This window comes from Desmodus rotundus, chromosome 9 (assembly GCF_022682495.2).
Source record: "Desmodus rotundus isolate HL8 chromosome 9, HLdesRot8A.1, whole genome shotgun sequence".
Classification (NCBI taxonomy): domain Eukaryota; kingdom Metazoa; phylum Chordata; class Mammalia; order Chiroptera; family Phyllostomidae; genus Desmodus; species Desmodus rotundus.
This window is the reverse complement of record NC_071395.1, coordinates 82104504-82119775: the sequence shown is the minus strand read 5'-3', so window position 1 is coordinate 82119775 and position 15272 is coordinate 82104504. Positions and strand designations below refer to the sequence as shown.

At 49.6% G+C, this 15272-nt stretch overlaps 1 protein-coding gene across 1 annotated transcript in view; it reads left to right on the top strand.

Annotated features, from left to right (window-relative positions):
- Window positions 1–15272, top strand: part of ASIC2 (acid sensing ion channel subunit 2) — a 233164-nt gene that overhangs the window by 138850 nt on the left and 79042 nt on the right. The window contains exon 2 of the mRNA XM_053911091.1: window positions 14232–14382. Within this exon, the coding sequence (XP_053767066.1) occupies window positions 14232–14382 (151 nt within the window). The remainder of the gene's footprint in view (window positions 1–14231; window positions 14383–15272) is intronic.

The following is a 15272-nucleotide window of genomic DNA, read 5'->3' as shown; positions in this document are numbered from 1 at the left end:
TGAGTGACGGGAATGACCTGCAGCATGGAGCGCCCCGGTGGTTACGCGTGAAAAGTGCATAGGATTCCTCTAGAATGCTGGAATTTTATCAATGGAAGGATTTTTCCCCCCTGCCTTTAAGCCAGGCTGACCCATTCACATACCCCTCCCCTAGCCATCCCAGAAATGTGGCCCTCCAGTGGTAGCTGGTGTTTGAGACAGACCTTCAAGTTCAATTCACTTCTCCCCAGTGGATCCTGCCTTTACTTGGGCTCATCTCCCCTTTGTTAATAATAATAACTGTAATAAGCATGAGCATCTAAATGCCAGGCACACAAGCTCACTTAATCTTCACAACAGCCCTGTGGAGTCGGTCCTGCCTTCCCTTTCACGGGTGAGAAAATCGAGGCTGGCGAAGTCGAATGCCTTGCTCAGGTTCACAGCGCTAGCGGGCAGTGGCATATGGCTCTGAGCCCGAAAACTCACGCTGTCGCTGGCTCAGACTGCTTTCCAGACCTCTGAGTCCTTGTCCTGACTTGGACCCTCCCCTCGTTCTGCTCACCTCTCCACAGATTCAGGGGCCTTCTAGACGCCTCGAGTGTCTGCCCTGCCTCCATCCCCGGCATCATGCAGTGTCTGAAATGAGGGTTTCTGGCTTCAGGTCCCGGCTCTGCAGCATCCAGCTCTCCCCCAGACCCTCAGCCAGTGCCAGAAAGGCCTGCCAATTCCCCTCCCTCTGGGGGAAGAGGGTGAGGACCCTGACCAAGGTCATCTGGGGCCGTCTCCTGCTCTTAGCAGTACCTGACAAGGCCCCAGCTATTTTTGCGGGGTGGGGTGGTTTGCACATAGCATTTGCATAAGTACTTCTAGTAACAGAGCTCACTCTCTCCCACGGCAGCCCATTTGATGCATCTTTGTTTAATAAGTAATGTATACTTGTTTTTATTGTGATAAATTTCAAACATATCCAAAATAAACGGAGAAGGTTTAATAAACTCTACATGCCCCCCACCCAGATCCAACCACATTAACATTCTGACACTCTCGTTGCCTCTGTGCCTCTGCCCACCGCCATCCCTCACATAGGGTGACAGTGTGATAATGATTTAGTATTTCCTTTCTGTTGTAAAATTTATGTGCATGATCATGCACAAATCTTACCTGGATTGTTTTGACAAATGGATACACCTGTGTAACCCATACCCTTATGATACAGAATATGTTCATCTCCCCAGAAAAAAAAAAGATTTTGGATGTTTTCGTTGTTATGTTCTTTCTGTGCGTCCAACCCAAATCCTAGAACCGTTCTCCGCAGCTGTACGGAATAAGTCTCTTCTCCCTCCCAAATGCCGCCCCCTCAGTATTTGCTCCAGCAGTTGGGATCCTCGGGCAGCCTGCTCTGGTCGTCTTCGCTACCCCCAGCTCCTCCGACCATTTCTTCTTCGTTAGCAGTTGGGGACTGGCTGCTAACATTGATGAAAGGAGACCTGACTTCCTCCTCGCCAAATTCCTCCCTGGCCCGTTCCACCTGGAGCCACGGGGATAGGCAGAGGTTTGTTATGGGAGGGAGGTCTTGTCCGCCTGCTAAAGTTCTGCTTGGGAGACAGCTGGCTCACGGAGTGGGGCGGTACCGACTGACGTACTCACTTTATGCGGCCTTTGGACAGCTAAGTTATAAGCAAATTTACCTTTCTTTATGAAACAAACTGCAGCATAATTTCTTCCAGTCATTCTCTTTTACTTTAAATTATTCATTCAACAAACTTCTGTTGAGTACCTATGCTTATCTAGGCTCTGCGTGGAGCACTTGGGTAAATAAGATAATCCCACGGTTTGGGGATGGAGCAGGGATAGACAAGTAAATGGATGCTTTAATTTATTCGGCGTTCATTGGTTACCGCTAAGTCCCTGGAACTGGGGGAGCTACGAGCGTAGTGAGTGCTCACCTGGCAGGACGGAGGCACCCACCCAGCCTCTTGCAATGTTGGCACCTCTGCTCTCACCCTGGGTTCTTTCCTCTCCCCATCGATGGTCCAAGTCCAGTGCAGAGAGGTAGCCAGCCCCTCGTTTCAATCCAAAACAGCTCTGCAGCGCCCCCTAACCCTGAGAGGTATTCTTATCCCCGTTCTTCAGATGAGGCATCACATGTTCAGGGAACATAAATAACGGGCCCACGGTCACATGGCTGAAGCCTGGTGCCACTGGGATCTCCACTTGGATGTGTCCCTCTGAAAAAGCCTGTGACCTTTCACTGCTCCCTGATGCCTCTACAAGTAAGTCGTTCTCCCTGAGCCTCAGTTTCCTCGTCTGCAAATGGGACAATCAAGTCTATTTTGCAGGCTTGTTGTGAAATCAATTGAAATTTTTATCACCAGTGTCTCTACTTTTGCCTTTTTCTGGCTTTGTGGCCCAGACTAGGGTGCAGCAAGTGCTGGGGGGCTGTCATGCATACCCTGTGCCTGCCTAGAGGGCACAAAATTTAAGGAGCCACTCACTCTCAGGTGAGTGTGAGTGCAGCCCCAGAAATGTGCATCTCCCTTAAATTCCACGCCTCTGGCACTTCATCTGCCTCACCCGAGTGCAGGCCTTGATTTGGAGGTGAGGAGACACAGTGGGAATGGAGGAGGGTGGAGAGGACAGGAGAGGTCGGCTGGATGGTGTGCTGCTGTCAGAGCGGTAGCTGAAACCAGGCCCTGCTGCCGCAGCCCCAGAGAGACGAGGAGTAGACCTCGCCTTGTGCAAGTGGTCCTCAGGAGCCGCACTCTGTGAATGGATGCGCATGTGTCTGCGATGGGCTTGCAGCTGCTCTGCCTCCTCCATGGTCCGAAGCTGCTCCCTCTCCACTTCGCCCCAGACAGCTCAGGAACAACCTGAGGGCAGGGTCCACGTCCTATTTATCTTTGTATTCCCAGGGCCCCGCTGAGTATTGGACATGTGATACTTGCTCATTAGATGTTGAATGAACTACAGAACGCTTTGTCTTTCATGTTGGAAACCTTTAATCATTGTCGCTCCTTTGATACATTGATCACAAGTCATAGAACTGTGGTACAATGAAAATCAGAGCCTCCTGGGAGGGCTGGGCCAGCAATCTGAGGCAGGAAGACACAGGGACGCCGAATAAATATCTGCCCCACTTTAAAAGCTAACAAATGGCAGAAGTAGGATTTGATTCCAAAGGTTATGCTCACTCCACTATAGTGCAGGGCCCAAGTCTGAGCAATATTTGTTTTTTCAAATATACAAAGAGCAGCCCCTGCCTCTGTCATGGAGTCCCTTCTACCTAAACCCCCAAAGTAGTGCCCCTCGTATTGCCCTGCCCAAACCTTCCCCCACGTTCAGACATTGTCCGTTGGCGCAGAAACACTGGCACCACCAACAGAACATGCATTCTTCTGGCACAAGGAAGGCAAACAGGATTCATCCCACTCAGAGTGGTACCAGAACTGTTGGGCAGAAAAGAACTAGGAGACCTGGAGGGGAAGAGGGTTGCGATTGATCAGTTACATCTGCGGAGGACCCAGGAAGGAGGGTGGCATCGCGCGTACTGGGGGCTGCCAGCCGGGCCCCAATTCCGCCATCAGATTAAACCACTGAAAACCCTCTGCGTTTGTGAATCTGTGGTGCCTTTGAACACTCATCGTGCAAGCTTTGCTACTAAAATCACATGCTACTAAACCTCTAGGCCTCCCTTGGGGAAGAACAAGACGGCAATGACATTCTCTGAGTAGTTCCCGAAGAAGATGAAATACGTTTCAAGTGCGAAAACAGGAAATTGGTAAGGATGCGGTATGAGGATTTCAGTGCCGTGTGGGTAGTTACTTGTTTGACCTTTTCTTGATCAGCTTTTACGATCAGCCTACCTTGAGACTGTTTTTAGCCTTGGTTTTAATTGGAACATCTGCTTTTTCTCTGTAAACATCATAAACCATCATTTGGTTTTCACTGATGGATCGTCTTCAATGCAGCCCGGTATGATAATGTGGAATTAACCAAAAACACAACAGAAAGCATTGCTGGTTCCCCTCCTTTCTCCTCCCTCATCTCACACTGGCTTAAAAGAAGGGCGATCTCCAGAAAGTTTATAGTGAGGCAGGTGCAAGGAGGGGCACGTGTCTTATCTCAGGGTTGGCTATCCAGGTATAAAACATACTCAACGTGGGAGGGTGAAGCCCACCCAAGCCCCTGAGATAGGTGTTGGAAACACCCAGGAAATGCCAAGTTCAGACAAGCGGAAATATCCAGCAAGGTTGATACAAACTTCTTATACGGGAATAGCCAACGAATGTTCCGGAAAGCATCTGGGCATGCCACAGGAAAACTAAGTGTGCACATTTTCCTGTAGGTCCAGCAGGCAGAAGTTAGAACTAGACACAGGGCTGTAGTCACAGCATCAGGCAAGCAGCTCTTAAAAAAAAAAAAAAAAACACATGTAACAGGGATCATGAACTCAGAAGTCATATCCTGTAGAAGCTCAGATTTCAGAACTCAAGCGCAGAGTCCTTACTAATAACAATTACATTAGCTAATTTTATTAAGTGATTGCCCTCTGCCTGGCACTTTACTCATTATCTCACGAGTAATCAGAATGTAGACTAAGATGTGCCCTGCTGTGGGGCTCCGCGCCCCAGAACCGCCGAGTGTGGGAGGACTCCGTGCCGCCTCCCCAGGGTGTCTGGGCCGCTGTGCCCTGAACACACCCTGCCCCCAGTCTGCTTTGCCTGGGAACTGGAACAGGCTGGGCAGCAGGAATGACATCAGTAGGGTTAGAAGCAGGGAGTGGGGGCAGCAGAGGCAAGTGGTGATGGGACTATGGGCAGTTTGTGGCCACACTCTGCATTTTCTGAGCTCTGCAGTCCTTGAAGGAAAGGAGTCCCTCCTGAGTCCTGTTCCCCACAGCTAAGGCTTCACTCTTCAGAGTCAGTCTTGACTGGCTAGAAGTGTGCCCTTTTTATTAACCCACATCCACTGGCCCTGTTGACGGCAGATCAGAGACCTGGGCTTGGGGCCTCTAGGACTGGCACAGCTTTCCTTGGAGAGAACCAGATGCCACCTCCTCTCAGTCACTGCATCTCTGTCTTAATAAGTATCTACTATCTGACAGCTAAGCTCCATTATTCGCTGTGCACAATGTCTGGCACATAGTAGGTATTCAGCCAGGACAATGTAACTCCAAAGACCGTGTTCTTCCAAAAATCCTGCCTGCCTGTTAATAGAGCCCGTAGATGTCTAGCTGGAGGTATTAGGTTCTGGAAGCAGAAGGGAGCTAGGATGACAGGCAGACAGGCAGGGCTTAGCAGGCAGCCAGAAACCTAGACTGGCCCCACTGGCCTTCCTGACAGCATCAGCATGTCCCAGCTAAGACCAGGAGCCAGTCCAAGGGATCTGTCTCAGCCTGCTTAATACCATTGGTGGCACCCACTGCTGTCCCTGGGGAGAATTCTGCAACAGCCCCCACATGCTCCCATCACTGCCCACCAGGCAGCTTCCTTCTCCGCCATCCCCGAGCAGTTGGCACCACCCAGCCTCAGTCTGCCTGGCCAGCCTCCCTACAAGCTGGTTCCTCACAGGTTGACTCATCTCTGCATCCGCAATGCCTGGGACAGTGCCTAAAACACAAGAGGTGTTCATAGATGTTCACTACACGAATGAATGGATGAGCCGCAAATGCAGTCCCAGATGGAACGGCATCTCAGATTCGATTTACACGGCCAAACAGCAGCACTTTCCCTCCCCTGCTCCTGCAGGGCTCCGGCAAGATGCAAACCACACACAAGAATGCTCTCTGCCTGGGCTGAAGTTTTGTCTCTTTTTCTACAAAGTGTTTTCAAACCATGATAGCCATTTTGATCTTTACCCTAATTCTACTAGAAGGTACTCTTACCAGCATTTCCAAGATGAGAGACTGAGATCCAAAGGGGATGAAACATCTCCCCTAAATCAGTGAGGAGCCAGCACTGGAAGCTGGGGCTGCCTGGTTCCCAATTCCACGCCTGACTTCTTCTTTTGCCCAAACACCTCCCACAAAGTGCCTACTATGTGCCAGGGGAGGGGACAAGTATGGGCATGCAGAGAAGAAAATTCTCTGCACAGGAGACAGGCAGTGGAGGGCTTCAGCAGAAAGAGCAACCACGCCATCGCTGAGTCCCGTTGGAAGCCTCCATGGAGTGCAGACTCCCACCAGCCAGATGCTGTCCAACTCGTAGTTGGTCCCCCACATCCAAGGCGTCAGGAGCAATTCATCAGCGGAGGTCTGGCCTTTTGAACAACTTTCCAGATGAATGCCACCTGGAACGCCTTCAGCTCTCCCTCTGCCTCCCTGAGCTGTCCGCCAAAAGAGCCTTTGCTCACAAAATGTTTGAACTGAAGGCAAACACGCAGAATTACCCATAGCTTCGGTGCTGTTTTCCCAGCTGACAGACAGAGTTTCAGTCACTTGCTGCTCTTTTCTTCCACGTTGCACTCACACATCTCCTCCTGCGCCCTCTGAAGCTGTCTGGACAGCTGTGCAGCAGAAAAGGCCTGGGCTGCACTTCAGTCTTGGAGAGAAGACACCGGAGGGGCCTCTTAGGGAAACTGGCACAGAAATGTCACATCCCGGCAGATGGGTGTGGGGCATGGAGGAGGGGGGTCCCGTTACCATATCATACATTCAGATAATGCTAAGTGGTCTTCTAACAGCCCGAATATAAAGGGAAAAGTCAGGAGAACCACTCTGTAGCTGTAGGACCTTGGACAAGGCATTTGGCCTTTAAGACCCTCAGTTTCCACATCTGCAAATTGGGGAGAATAACATCTACATTGATGGACCTTAAAAGATAGAAAGTGTATGAAGCAATCAGCGCCATTTCCAACTCATGGTCATTCTTCCCTATCCCTCCAGAAAAGTGGCCTCTAGGGAGCATGGTATTAACAATGTCATGAGAGAGATGCTGCCCCCTGGTGGAGAAGAAGGGACAAATGGTTGCAAAGGAGCTGGGTATCTCTCATCTCCTTCTTTCCCAGCACAGAACCTGCCACATGCAGGTGCTTTTATGGGTGTTTGTAGAAATTGTTTTTCTAACTTTATTGTGGAGAACATTGTGGGGCACAGTCGTGCAACAGTCCTCGGAACGTAGTAGGTGGTCAAAACAGTTCTCGGAATATAGTAGGTGGTCAAAAATTCCTGGCGCAGAAGCAGATGACGGAGCAGGCAGATATTTTAATGATACAATGTTGGCCAACAAAGAGCTGGCTGTTGATGGCAGCCTCCTTACACATACATCCCTCTGCTGTATTTAATTTTCAGACATATTAATTGCAACTTCAGAAAACAAAAGAGATTCATTTTGTTTACTGGATGCCTGGTGACCCATTTGACAGACTTTCTCACTTCCCAGTTGTATGAAATGTGTTTGAGGAGTTAGAGAAAAACCAAACAAATGAAACTAAATGGTTGGCTTTGACATGCATATTATTTTGCAAACAGCCTAATGAGAAATTTCAGTAACTCAATAAGAAGAAAGCTCAATCAACTCAGGGAGAAAAAAAAGGTTGATTTTAGAGGCATTTTAGAGCAGTACGATTTCATTCCCTTCAAGGGAAGTAAGCAAGAAGAGACAAGAACCCACTGCCTAGGAGAAGCCTAGGAGAGCAAGGTCTGGATTAATGACTGGCCTGCAAGTCCAGTTGTATACTGGTAGGTGGATATTTCAGCAGTCCTTAAGGGAGCTTATACGTAATCTATTCTCTTAAATAGATACGTGGTGTAGAAGTGTTGGTTGCACTATTAATTGGACCAGAAAACCGTGTCTTCATGAATACAAGCTTTTCCTAACCTTACCAGCAAGGGCTCCATTTTGTATTTCCTGGACCCTGTAAGGCAGGTCACCCCAACAGGTCATGCTGAGCCTGGATGCCAGCACCTGGGCCAGCAGCAATTGCAGATTTTTCTCTCATTCCTGGATGCAGTGCCCTGGGAAGGGGGGCCTGGCCATTGTCCCCAACCCATGGCATATTCCAAAGAAGGCTTTAGAGGAAGAACACAGACCCAAGCTATCTGGTCCAGGTCAGATCTCAACTCTGCCCTCAAACTAGCTGTGTGATCTAGGGCGGATCACTTCACCTCTTGGGGTCTTAGACTCTCCGTGGGCAAAAGAGGTGTTAGGTCAATAACATTTTTTTGTCTGCATTCTCCCAGGATTCCCTGACTATGAGATGTGCCTCCCCTACTACGAAGTGAGAGAGCTGGAGTGTTAGCAAAACACCAAACCCACCTGCTGGGAAGAGAGGTGGTTGGGAAGGGGTGTGGGTGTGAGCTGCAGCTACAAGGGACAGCGGGTGAGGAGCACGGGCTTTAGAGTTAGGTGGAGATGGATTTCACCCTCGATTCTCCACTTACCAGCTCCGTGGCCTGGCTCAGCCACTCTGGGCCTCAGTTTTCTTACCTGTAAAATGGGGGTGATGATAACAACCTGCGGGGCCGTTGCAGAAATTAGTGGCAGCAAACGTAAAGTGAATGCCACTCCAGGGAGGGCAGCAAAGCTGGCTGGTGACTTCAGAGCTCCACTAAGAGCCCCTGGAAGGCAGTGAGACCCTCTCCCTGTGCCCACGTCCATGTTTCTCTGATTTAGAACGTTCCCCCTTCAGATCGGTGGTGTCTATTCACTGTACCAATAGCTGGATCCATGCAGTTGTTGGAATTTAAATCTAGACTTTCACAATGGGTTGTAAGCATCAAAGCATCTCCCTATCCTACAGAACTCCGTGGGCTTCTAGCAACAGGTTTACCGTCATCAAGGAATAAGCAATCAGTGGCACATGTGGTTTTCATGGCCTGTAACTACTTCGAGATGAGCTTGCTATTGTGAAGACATAAACAGACAGGACCTACCCCTCAATATCCCCCACTCTTTAGTTCACCTCTAACCTCCCCCCTCACCCAAAAAACTTACCTGGCATGTGCTGAAAAGGAGAAACACAGTGACTACCTTACCCCACCCCCCACCACTGTGGATTCAAAACTAGTGAAGATATCTCTTATATAATCTTCCAAACAGATCAACTTTCATTCTCGCATTTGGACCCTACAAGCACACAGCAAGATTATCTCGCCCAATTTGCAGATAGGAAAAAGTAGAGGCTCAGGAATTGTCTGCTTCTTTCACTCCAACTGCATGGGGCCATTGCGTAATCGAAGTAGAGGCAGTCTCTAAACTGTGATACGAAATGTGAGTAGGGAAGGTGCCCTTCATGCCCCATTTTGACCTCCGGATCCCCCGTCACTCCTGGAGATCCAGAGTTGAAGTGTGGATCCACCGTTAATTCTTACAAATCACTCCCACCAAGGACAATTCTAGACGCTCGGCAATCCTGCAGATCCAGCCCTGCCCGCTGCGATGGGATTGCCGGCGCTTACCTGGAAAGCAGGGAAAGCAGGTTTGAAGAAGCAGTGAACTCCACCTAACAGTCTGGACTTAAATAAATTGTGTTCTGACTGGGGGCAATAAGGAATACATTTGAAGCGTGAGTTACTCTTCCACATCGTTATGCCCCGAATCAGGGAAAGAGAGCTGAGTCTTGGCCCAAGTTTGTAGCAAAACCGCACTGTATGTAAATAGCCCTCAGGCCTTTGATGTTGAGTGCAGAGGAAAATAATCCTCTCTAAAAAGCCAGGCGGAGCTGAAGCTCAGCGGGGCGGGCAGGCGGCCAACTGAGGGTGCCCTGCTGTGTCTGAGCCCCTTCTCCTCCTCCCACGAAGATGAACTGTCTTAGTTCCTGACAGGATTATTTCCTCTAATACCTTCACAGAGAAGCAAGCAAAAATGCTTAGGTACAATTAAGTGGGACGGTGAGAAGGCCACAGCAGAGAAAGGGGTGGGAGGGGAGTAGGACGGGTGGCAGCCTGAACACCCACCAGAATCAGGTCAGGCTGGCCGGCCAGCACCAGAGGGCGCCTCCCAGAGGTGGGCGAGGGGGTGGGGGCAGAAGCGCCTTGGAACCCATTCATTCGTTCATTCAACAAAACAGACACAGTCTCTGCTTTCTTGGAGCTTCCAGTTTAGTGTAAGACAGGACCAACTAATAATCTAGTTACATAAGTTAATATGTAGCATAAAGGAGAAAACCGGGGGTGTGAGGTTGAATAACAAGGAGTCCCAGTTTAAATGGAGGCTGGGAGCAGGGGTGGGGTGGTGAAGAGAGGCCTGTGGGGACGTGGCAGTGAAGCCAAAACTTGAGCACAAGTTGGCCAGGCAAAGGGTGTAGGGAGAACATTCTAGGCAGAAGAAACAATATAGAAAGGCCCTGTGGGGGAATGAGCTTGTTGCACATTTCAGGAGCTGAAGAGGCCAGTGTATTTGTAGCATGTGAGAGAGGGCAGGAAAGGAGCCCCAGCTGAGCCATGGAAGCCCAGTGAGGATTTGGGACTTGATCTTAAATGCACCAGGAAGCCACAGAACAGTCTCAGGCCTCTTTATGGTGGTTCTGACTTGATAAAGAACTTGGCTCTTATAGCCCTGGCTGGTGTGGCTCATTCCCAGTCAGGACATATGCCTGAGTTGCGGGCCAAGTCCCCAGTAGGGGGTGCATGAGAGGCAACCACACATTGATGTTTCTCTCCCTCTCTTTCTCCCTCCCTTCCCCTCTCAGGGAAAAAACAAAAACAAAAACAAAAACTTGGCTCTCATAGACTGTTACTTGGCCGTCTCTCAGACATGGCTGCGGTCACCCTCCAGCTCCCTGCCCTGCCACTCTGGTTGCCACCACCCCTCACCAAGCTCTGATCTGCATCAGTTCACACATGGCAACTTTACGCATTTGCCCCAGCACCCACCCCCAGGGGAGGGAGCAGGAAAGGTGGGGCTTACAGAGCCACCTGCAGGAGCTGCCACCTGGACTTAGGATGAGGACCAGGCCTGTAAGGGAGCAAGTCTCTATACTCCCAAGGGCCTGTCTGCTCCCTTCTCAACAGGGAAAGACTTTGATTCGCGAGGTTTCAATGCCGCCAGCCCAGCGCCTGCACAGAGCAGGCACTCAGTGATCAGCTGAAGTTAGCAATGCTGCAGATCCTCCATCTCCTCTTGTAAGTGGGGAAACAGAGGGAGGCTGATATAAAGGAAGGAACAGGTTGAACTAGGAGTCCACATCCCAGATGGATACATCCTTGCTGCCTAGCTGTGAGCAAGTCACTTCCTTTCTCCCAGGCCGCTGTTTCCTTACCGATAAAGTCAGGTGGGAGGACAAGATAATCTCCAAGTCCCCCTTTAGTTCTCGTGCCTTGTCATCACCCTCAGAAGCACAGGGTGAGTTAATTGCTCTATCAGTGCCACACAGCATGGTTGTGGCAGGGCTGGGATCACAGTTGACCCAGAAGTAGACAACATACTCTGACCCCAGCCCAATATTCTGAAGTTCAAGTACCAAATGGAGGGGGCAGGGGAGAGGCCTAGAATTTGCCACGATCTGGTGCTAAGCCGGAAAGTACTTTTACTTACAAATCTCTTTATATAGATAGAAAAATTAATGATATAAACAATTTTGGAACCAAAAACGTTATTTGGTGGGTTTACAAAGAAAACCTTCTATTGGAGCACTCCAGATGTGCTCAACCCCTTGCAATGGATGTGCTACCTATAACATTCTCTCATCTGTTCACTATAGAGGCCCGCTTGGGGGCCAAGTTCGTTAGCCAAGTTCAGTGACTATATACAATAGTGATGATAAAGCTCAGTTCTTTGAAAAATCATGTTCCAGCTGTCTCCCCCATGAAGCTGAAAGAGTAGGGCTTGTCTGTTTTGAAGTAGTTCAGTTGCCAGGGACTCGGAGCCATTTTGTACAATGGAGAAAAATGCAGAATCTGTTGTTTTGCTGATGCTTCCTATAGAACGTGAAAGCAGGGAATAGGGCCCGTTCTTCTTTGAAATCCCCAAACCCTTGCTCATAGTCGGAACATATGCATATGAATATTGATTGGCTGATAGAAAAAGTGAGGCAGAAAGGAAGAGTGCGTGGCCCAGAAACATCCCAATGACAAAGAATCAGGACAGCACCCCCAGAAAGAGCATGTACGTTAGAATCAGACAGACGTGGATTTGAATTCTAGCTTCTCTGCTCAAGAGCTGTGTGACTTTAGATGAGTCACTTAACCTTTCTGGGCCTTGGCTTCCTCATCTGCACAAGGGGAGCAGCATTGGCCACCCGTGATCACAGTTGCAAGGGTTAAATGAGACAGCATCGGTAAGCATCTAGCAGAGTGCCTGGCACATGGTACAGGCCACTCTTACTCCCTTACATCCAGCCACCAAGATCTGCATGAGAAAAGCACTCACGCCTGCTACTTACCTGTCCCTGAACTAAAGGATGGGAAGCCAGAGAGTATGTGGTCTCCACGGTCAGGAGGGGACAGTGCTGTGGAGCATGGTCAGGGAGGCAGCCCCGGCCCAAATCTCAGTGGCTGCAGGAATCCAATACAGTTGGCCTGGATCTCTTCCAGCAAATTTTGCCAGATGTAATTTGACTTCCACTCGAGGTTCCAAAGCAGTTATGCAATCGTAATAACCATAGCATTTGGAGAAAGCTTTTATAGTTTCAAAGCACTTTTGCATGTATTACCTCAGTTGATCCTCCCGATAACCTTGAAAAGTAGCTAAGGCAAAGACTAGAGCTGCCATGTCATAGATGGGAAATTGAGGCTTGGAGGGTTTATTTAGCTCACCTTGAGTCACACAACTAATAAGTGGCAACATCAAACTTGGACAAAGGTCTCTGGATTCCTTGCCCTGGGCTTTTCCCATACTATCATATCATATCTTTGTTGTTCATTCATCAAGCAAAAGTGGGCTGAGCACCCACTGTGTGCCAGCAAGGTACTAAGGGCTTGGATTCAGAAATGAAAGGCAGAGTCAAGTTCAGGAGAGATGTAGGACCAAACTACTCTGTAGCATGTGATAGCTGCCATGGTGAAGGAATGAGAAACAGTGAGGAGGCGGTAAACTCAACTTGATCCAGGGCTTCAGGAAAGCCTCCTGGAGGAGGCGACGCATCAGTCCAGTCTTGGAGAACAGCTAGAGGTTGCCCAGGCAGAGAGCCAGAGATTAATCAGGCAGAAAGAGAAAGGAGGGGAGTTCTAGGCAACAGCAGCAGCAGCAAATAGAAAGCTACAAGTGTGCAAGCCAGCAGGGCGCATTTGGGGATGCTGCAAGGTGTTTGATCTGGCTCCACCCACCCACCCACCCACCCACTCACTCACTCATTCATTCATTCAATGTATATTTCTGGAGTACCCCCATGTGCCAGGCACTGTGCTAGCCACTAGGGATGAGTACCTCAGCAGATGTAGTTCCTGAGCCTACCTTTGTGAACCCAAGGATTCAGATGGGAAATGGTAGTTTGTGCAGGTGGAGGCATCAAAGAAGGCTGGGTGTGGAGGGCCTGGATTTTAGCCTAAGGGGGATGAAGAGCCCTGGTGGATTTTAAGCACAGGATTGACAAGATCAGGTTTGCATTTCGGAAAGAGTGAGCCATATTTAACTTAAAGGATGGGCTAGAGAAGGTTGTCTGGAATTCAGGAGCCCAGCTAGGAAACTGCAGCAGCCCAGGCAAGAAAGGACTGGGTCCTAAGCGACAGCAATGCAGAAAGCAAAAGGAAAAATGAAAGACGGTTGTACAAACAGTGTTGACAGGGCTGGCTGGTTAATTGGATGTGAGGATGAGGAAGAAGAAGCCTTGACAGCCATTCTGAGGGCCTGGCTTGAGCCCCTTCTCAGGTAGTGATGTTATTTCCTAGAACTGGAATGTGAGAGAACCATCTGGAAGATGGGAAGCCTGAGGAAGACTTGTTCCCATGGGAACATGCTGAGTGTCAAGGGTATGGTCTGTGATCCCCCTGAGGTCATGCTTATTAGGCGTTGGGATCAGTGTGTCTGGAGCCCAGGAAAGATCTCGGGGCCAGAGGTGCAGTTTGGAGCATCTAGAGCTTACAAACAATGTTTGAGACTTGGGCATGGACAGAGGAAGCACACAAAAGGAGAAAAGACCAGATCCTATTGCAACAAACCCCTAAGGGTGTCCAGATTTGTTCTTTGATGCCAGAATCCCACTGGGCAAAAGTCAGGCCCTTAGCCAGGGTAAGGAATCATGGTCCCCAAGAGGGGTTGATTGTGATAGGTTGCAGGGATTTTGGCTTGTAGTTGGATTTCTGGTGTCTCATCAACCTCTGGAGCCCAGTTTGAAGTCACCCATGTCCTTCTCTCTCTCTCTCTTCTCTCCTTCAGGTGTTTACAAAATATGGGAAGTGTTACATGTTTAACTCAGGCGAGGATGGCAAACCTCTGCTCACCACAGTCAAGGGAGGGACAGGCAACGGGCTGGAGATCATGCTGGACATTCAGCAGGATGAGTACCTGCCCATCTGGGGAGAGACAGGTGAGCCGGGCACATGGACCTGGGCAATGGGTGATGGTGGAGGGGTGTAGGACTTTGAAAGGCTGGTTTGCCTCATGTGAGTTGTCGTGGCCTGCCCTGTGAAGGACTGGGTGGTGGCATGCTGGTGAATGATAAGGATGTCCCTGGCATGGACTGGGATGAGTTTCCTTGGACTTCACTAGATGAGAGAGGGGCAGTTGATGGGAGTATTAGAAAGGGAAGGCAGGTAGGGTGAGGTTTGAAAGGTTTGAAGCAACAAGTACGGTTGGGCAGGTGACTGGCTTGATTTCAGGAGAAGAAAGGATGGACCAGTCCCTTCCTCTCCCAGCCATATTGAATATCCCAACCCAGCTAGGAGGCCCAGTGGAAAGGAAAGCAGGTTCTTCTTGCTGGGGGAAGGTGGAGGGGCTGTGCAGTGTTGGAAAGCCAAAGGGTAGACACTTAGGGGCCCAGCACCATGCCTGCATGAGCCCCTGGGGGCCCGAGTGTGTACAGGTTTTAAAGCTTATTTCCTGTATTCATTTATTCATTTATTTATTCAACAAATAATTCATTGCACCATAGTAAGGACCTTAAGCTGAAAAAGACGGAGTCCTTGATCGCAAACTGGAGGAGAAGACACAGGAGGAGGGACAGTGGCCTCCACCTGGGGGCAAGGGGAGGAAGGTTCAGGGAAAACATCCTAGTGCATGGGCCATTTGAATGGGGTCTAGAGGTTATCCTGCATTATACAGATAGGTTCTTGTGAAAGGGGCGCAGGAAGGTCAGGCGGAGGAGACGGCAATGTGAAGGTAGAAGCAGAGATGGAGTGATGCAGCCAGTAAGCCCAGGGATGCTGACAGCCTTCTGAATTCCACCAGGTGGAGAAACTAAAGAGGTACCTAAGAGTG